At 39.4% G+C, this 7390-nt stretch overlaps 1 protein-coding gene across 1 annotated transcript in view; it reads right to left on the reverse strand.

Annotated features, from left to right (window-relative positions):
- Positions 1–7390, reverse strand: part of ankrd13b (ankyrin repeat domain 13B) — a 90253-nt gene that overhangs the window by 44987 nt on the left and 37876 nt on the right. Inside the window, exons 2-3 of the mRNA XM_015395746.1 lie at positions 6755–6890; positions 1283–1407 (exon numbers count right to left, since the gene is read on the reverse strand). Coding sequence (XP_015251232.1) covers positions 1283–1407; positions 6755–6890 — 261 coding nt within the window. The remainder of the gene's footprint in view (positions 1–1282; positions 1408–6754; positions 6891–7390) is intronic.

Genomic DNA, 7390 nt, shown 5'->3' on the forward strand with positions numbered 1-7390 from the left:
GATGGCAAATCCTCCCTCTTCAAGTTGGCGATCCAACGACCAACCCGTCTGTGGAGGATCAGGAATTGGAAAGGTGGAATTACTCTTTTTTTTCACTTTTACCCGATGTATTCCAGCATCCAGCTGCCATGCACGTGGGCATTGTCAGTTTCACTATAGCTCTGGTGAATTTCAATGCTGAAGTCCTCTGGAAATCTTCAATAATTGTTGTTGATTGCAGATGTGTCTAGTAGTTCCCATTGATTTAGCTTGTAAAGCGGGGAGAATGGCGCTAGGCTTACCGCACCGTGACGTCACTGCTGGAAGATGGCAGGAGGGAGGGGTTACTATATTTGGGCAAAAATGGCCGCTCCCAGACTCACCGATCATAAATTATTGTTTTTATTTATTTGTTTTTTTACTGATTAATGCTTAATTCATCAAATCACTGCCAACGTGTTAGTTTTAGGTATAGATAATGATCCATTTGTTTCCTTTAAAGTTTGCTCTATTGCAGCACAACGCAGGACCGTGCATATGCAGCAGCAGCACAAGAAAAGGTTTAACCATCCCTAAGAAAGTGAAAAAGAGAATTTAAAAAACAACGAAACCGGAGATGTAAAAAACTAGGTTGAACATCAGGCCTCCTCCAGGTGGAAGGAGCTAAAGGAGAGGAATGCTTCAGTGTCTAAGACAGGGATGAACTGACTCAGAGAAGCTGAGTGTGTTTGTTGGCGGGTTAATAATAGAACTGATGGATGTAGAAGGTAACGAAGTGGGTGGGGGCAGCAGTAGGTGAACTGCTGTGCTATGAAGAGTCGTTTTCAAAGTGTGAGGCTGTTTCGTCTACGGCGCGAGGACGCAGAACTGAAAAACATCACCGTGTTTTGGTGTCTGGAGCAGAAACAGAGACGGGTTGCGTAAAGCCGGATGATCCGCTGCAGAACCGCCGTTTTCCTGCACAGGCCACCTGAGCTTTGTCAGCGAAGCCTCTGTGCCTGTTAATCATGCCGGTTTGTTCTCCTCCAGGGGCTAAGATGAGTCAGATCACCCAGAGGCAAACTACTGCATATCATGGAGACATCATCATTTGTGTCTCCCTTGCCGAATAGTAAACACAGTTATAAATATCTTCAAAAGGATAATTTGATCCCAAAATGGAGACCTGTTTACATTTATGAAAACCTTACTTTTAATGCAGCTCTAGATGAAAATGCCTGATCATTTCTTCCCATCTACATGCATGTGTTTGCGGTCCTGAGGGGGTTTGTGTAAATGTGTGTGCATGTGTGTGAAATCCCACTTGGCGTAGTCTCTCCAGCAGGACGGGGATCCCCGCCAGCCTCTTGGCAGTCCTCTGGTAGTCACGGTAACGCAGCACCAGACGCACCAGCTCTGGGTCCCTCGTGCTCACCGCCTCTTGAAGTACTGAGTGGGGAGGGGGGGTGAGTGGGGGGGGGGGCAGACAGTAAAACACTCAGGCTTCATTGAAAATTTATGCGAGTGAGCCATTTAAGGAGGCAGCGGGAACTGCTTAACGTAAAGTAGGCCAAAGGAGAAGCTGGTAGGACCAATTACCGCCGCTGGGCCATCTTTTATCAGAACGACACTTGGCTGTAAATCCTACAAATGGTTGATCATAGACTAAAGAACTCCCCATGTTTCTTCTTTGATTTAAACACAGAACCAACCTGTCCACAAAGAGTTTTAATCCTCATCATATGGCCATAAAACCAAACGATTCATTTCGCTGAAGGACAGATGATCAGAGGCTTTTTTCTTGTTGAGTAAAACCACAATTTAAAAATGGGTTCATAATAACAACCTCTGTTTCTCTGCAGTGTTACTTTAACTCTAATGGTGCGTTCACACCGAACGAACTCTGGGTGTCAAAAACACTTCAATGCCGAAACTATGCAGGCTGTGTCAGATGCTGGTCCGGATGCTTCGACAATGGTGTGAATATCATTAAGCAGAGACAGCAGTTGCTTAGGGGCCCACAACCTCTTAGGGGCCCCATCACTGACACCTGATAGGCCCCCAATGCAATTGTAGACAAGGACGTCTGTTTGCACATGTAATAATGCGAAACAATTCTCTTAAACCCATCTGATCCTGAAGTGGCTGACTGCGATCGGACCTTATTTTATACCGCAACACAGGCCAGATTTCAACATGATGGTGAGCCGTTTAAACATGACACCAGTAGCAGTGGTACTTTTAATTACTATGTTAATAACTGTGTATAGTTCAAAGACGGTTGGTAAAAAATACACTCATATGTTTCAAACCGCAATAATGATCTTAAAAGAACAATGCATTTGAGACCAGGAGATGAAAGGAGAGAGCGTGGGTGAGGAGGGGTAGCCTCGTGAGACCATCCTGATCTCTCGAGCTTTCAAGGTTTCACTCGCTAATCAGTCTGGAGACTCTCCGTTAAAGAAAATTTGGAGCCGTTCACCAAATGAACGTCCAATCAGCATTGGCTTTGAGGCGGGTTGAGGTGTGACGCATTGAGAAGCGCGACAGTTCAGTCTAAAGAACATGGCGGCTTCAGCCGATGAAACTAGCATTAGCGTGGCTATTGAGCAAGTTTTATCGGAATTACAGAGTATTTCTTCACTGAAAGAAGAGCAAAACACTGCTCTGGAGGCTTTTCTCAGAGGAAAAGATGTTTTTGCTCTTCTCCCGACTGGTTTCGGCAAGAGTTTGATGTATCAATTGGCTCCTCTTTGTCGTTGCTCTGTTAGTACGTCATATGCTTCGTTGATCTGATTGGTTTATTTGGCCCGTCTATCACCAACATAGGCCAATCAGCTAACCAGTATTTTCGCCCCTTCCCAAAATTACTTCAACGGAAGGTTTCCAGATGGATATGCGGAGCAAATCCATCTGGCGGAGTCAGGTTAGAGGAGGGGGGCTGTAAAGCTGAAGGTAGCCCGATGGTTTGTGGTGGTGCGCTGACACCAATGGTTCCATTCAAGGTGCGCGGTCACTATTTTTCCGTGTGCGATGTCTGATCATATACTACTGAGAATTGCATAATTGTATCTTCTTGGCTGATTTATGGAAATGTCGCCATATCCTGAACCTTTATCACGTGTTGTACAGTACTTCATATGGGGCCCAACCAGATAATGTCGCTTACAGGCCTATTGTTGTGTCGTTACGCCATTGTGCTTCTGGAAGCTGGCCGCTCTGGTTAATAATCTGCTCGATTCTGTTGCTATCAGCTAGAGAGCAACTTGGCTTTATTTTCTTTGATGAGTTGGGGGGAAAAAATAGTTTTAACAAGTTTTTGAGCGAAAGCATACCCCGTCAGACCAGCATACCCTTAGTAATTAGGTATGCTCGATCGTGCATGGTCATCATTAGCTGGCTCAGTAGGTAGTTATCACTGAGTGAATCCTAATCCTAACCCTAAAGTCATTTCTTTCCTCCTGCGGAATTTATGTGTAATCTGAAAATTATTTCAGTAACTCTTCATGTGCTGTAAAAATAAATAAATAAAGATAAAATGATCCGCATGTCGCCCATATTAAAAAAACCAAAAACAAATAATATCAAATCATATCCTGTCAACTGGGTTGTAGAAACCTCTCCCTATAAATACTTAATTCTCTGTGAAGAAATGCCGATCATCCTTATCTAACAGACGTGCTGTAGCTGCCATCAGAGTCAACTCATTTAAATATTCTAATATTTAGTTTTAAAAAGAGAGTTAATAGATAATAGTATTGAAATTAAAAGTTCAATCATAAATAAATAAATAACTTTCAGTAAATTTATGTTTATGTACATTGGTTAAAAAGCTCATTAAAATGTAAGGAGGAACCTGTGTTTTTGTTCCGCATGTCACATTGTTGCCCATGGGAAACATTGATTGACACAATTTTTTTTTTGCACCTGTTTCTTCAAGAAGTTTCACCAAAAAGCTTTAAGACTGGTTTTCTGAGAAAAGCTGTATAAGTTATCTTTATTCCTCTGGAGTTTATGCGGCCAATTTATTTGTGTAAACCTTTATATTTTTTTTGAGCTAATTTGGGTTTCTGTTTCCCTTCTTAGTTCTGACGGCATTTTTTGGGGCTTTATAAGACGTGTCCACAATAAATGGCTGTTAAAACCAAAAGAACCTTGATTATCACTAGAGGAGTAACACGTGCAATGTTTGTTTTTAAACCTAATGTGTGTAACGAACCTAGTGAATTTTTTATTTTTTTTATGCACAAACTACAGCAAAAACCAGACTAGATCGGGAATAAAACGGCGTGCTTGGATGTAAGGGGAGCAGAGACAGAGGAAACTGTATGTAATGCGTATTATTAAGGGTACAGTATGCTGGTCTGACAGAACACCGGCCAGTCTGATGTTCGTAGCTGTTGAAAGTAAGAGAGGACCCAGAGAGTCACTAAAAAAGAAAACCAGACATTCCTAATTTAACATTTAAATCAGGCAATTTAAAAAGCTTTTTCTAATTGCTTATTTTAAATAGAGTTATATTAAAAAAAAGACATTATAAAGTGTATTTATTAATCCATTATTAAATACTGGAATTTGAAAATGTATTTTCAAATCCTATTTCTGTATGGAGATTTAAAAACCAAAATAAATAAATATTATAAATGCCTTTTACCGTTTTTGACACCATTAAAAAAGTTATTCCTTACTACATTTTTTTCCAACTGCCGTTTTCTTTGTTTACATCCAAAGAGCAGCTGTGATTGGTTTAATTATGTTTCCTGATTGTGCAATTAGAAAATGCTTTTCAGACTGGATTTCAAATTGCATGATTTAAATATTAAATATGAAATCGTTGGTTTTATTTTTCAGTGACTCTATAGGTCCTCCATATGAACGTGAATATAAATAGTTTTTTAAAGTTTGTTTACCACAAACTGGAATTACCAAATCATACGATAGAAAGTTTTTCGTCGTCATTTTAACATTTTTAGTTAAAGGTTTTTATCAACTGTTTTAGTGAAGTAATTTATTTTCTTTGTGCATAACGATCCATTCCTCTGGGATTTTAAAGCTTGTGGAGGTTAACGCCCGTATATTTATTTATTTTTCACTTAAAGACAGCTCTGCAGAAGCAATCATGGCTTGCATGTAGGTTCTGTCTCCCAGAAAACTCATGGATTAGCTTTTCTAATTGCGTCAAGCTGTGAAAGTTCAGATTTCTGATCTCGGATGTCGAGAGGCGCTGCACTTGGCATGTAGAGAAGATGCTTTGACACCCAGAATGCATTTGGCCTGAACATTAACATTGAAATCCTGCACGATTTAAAACTGCTCTCTTTTTGCCCTCCGCCTATAGATCCACCGACACAAATTTATTTTCTGGCTGATGACAATTATTTTGTCATCAGATGAACCGATATTTTTAGGCCTATTATTAGAGGTGATTGCTTTTTCTTCTTCCACTTACGTGATAAAAATGACACAATGATAACAAACGTTACACAAGCCTCAATTTAAGCAAACATTAAACATGTAGTAACAACTGAAGCGAAATATTAGCAATAGAAAACAAACGGAGGGATCAGCAATGCGTGCATTTCCCATCATCTCAAGGCATGGCTGCTGAATGCACCTCTTTATCTAAGTGCACTCCAACCTTTTCAAGAGGTGAACAAAGAAAATTATCATCAGAAATTCAATAGTAGAATAAAATAAACTTAAATATACTTTAAATCGCTAAAACTACCACCTTAAAATGTAACCATTTTAAGTTTCACTGTTATTCTATTATATTAGATATTTCTATCAATAAATAAGTGCATTAAAAAAGTCTCAAACTGGGTAATTTATTTACCGGTAGATAAATTTCCACCACAACCCTGCAATGACACTTTACCACCCCTAGGGGGTCAGAATTCTGAGAAAACTTCCAAAAGGAAAAAAGTAAGAATTCTGAGATTAAAGTCAGAATTCAAACTTTTTTCCCATTAAACTGAAATAATATTTCTTTTTTTTTTTCCCAGTGGCCCTAATGCTCTTCTGTAGTTTTGTCACAGTCTTTTAGATTCTTATTATTGATTTTAACTCCCAACACTGAAAAAGAAGAGAAGGTAAAATATCCAGAAACACCACAAAACACGAAGCTTTATGTGAAAAATATGTTAAACTGAGCAACACTAGAAAACATGTCAGGTGCCTTAAAGTACGCATTCATCCAGAGGCTGTCAAACAGGCTCTCACTAATTAACATGCATATCCAAAGATACAATTAAAACAGTTTTAAAGATCAGGAACTGTTGCTCAGGGAAACAAGATCAACCTCATCCTTCACTTTCATCCATATTTCAAGCTGTTTTTACTTCTATCATCATCTTTAACAAGTGATTCACATCCAGCCCTTAAATCTTGACCAGGCATGTGAAAAAAAGGTAATTTCAAGGTTTAAATATTAATGATTTCACACTTTCCATCCTGCCTTTGCCAGACGTCCACAGCGTGTTTGCACAGTGCCAGAAAAGAAGAGAGGTGTGACTGTCGGTTATATGGGAAGATTTTCAAAAGCAAGCCACGTCCACTTCATGAATATTGTTTGACCACTGCCTCCAGAAAGACACTTTCATTCTCATCTTCCATTATACTGCAGTTCTAATTACATTGACGTTTTGTTAAACAAAAGGCAGCTCACAGCACATTTATCTTTAAACTGATTCAGCTTCCCTTTGGACCAATCTGTGTGCACAAAAGCGTATGCATAATGCACAATTATTACAGCAAACAAATGAATTTTCCTCCACACACACACACACACACTCACCTGTCCAGCCATTACGGTTCTCCTTGCTAACGTCCGCTCCGTGCTGCAGCAGAACTCTGGCACACTCCAGGTGGCCCAAAGTGACAGCCAGGTGGAGAGGCGTCCGGCCACGAGGGTCCAGAGACTCTAAATCCAGCTAGGTGGAAGGAAGGACAAAGAGGTGGAATGAGAAGGAGAAAAATTATTTCAGACGTGGGAAAATAACAAAAAAAGTTTGATTTATAGTGAAACATTTTGAGAATCTTCTGAAAAAGAGAAATGAGGATAAAAAGAAGAACATTGAGAAGGGTGACAGAACAGACTGAAGGATTAGGTCTACCTTGACAACAAAAAAAGCATTTTTTTTCATTTATCTTTAACATTATATGACCTCTTCTAGTCAAAACAATTTAGGCAAGACTGTTAATTGGATCCACACATAAGCACACATCCTATGAACCTAAAAGAGTCATCACTTGAAAATCTGACTTTTTAATGTTAAAATCTGTGTTGCTGTTAGGGGTGTGGGAAATAATCGTTTTGGCAATATATTGTGATATTTGGCTGCCCAATATAATATTGATCTTTCACTTCTTAGTATCAATTTAAAAAAAAAAATGGTTACATAAAACATTGATGGGAAAATGGGCTACCTCT

Source organism: Cyprinodon variegatus, unplaced genomic scaffold, assembly GCF_000732505.1.
Source record: "Cyprinodon variegatus isolate N-32 unplaced genomic scaffold, C_variegatus-1.0 Scaffold759, whole genome shotgun sequence".
In the NCBI taxonomy this organism is placed as follows: Eukaryota; Metazoa; Chordata; class Actinopteri; order Cyprinodontiformes; family Cyprinodontidae; genus Cyprinodon; species Cyprinodon variegatus.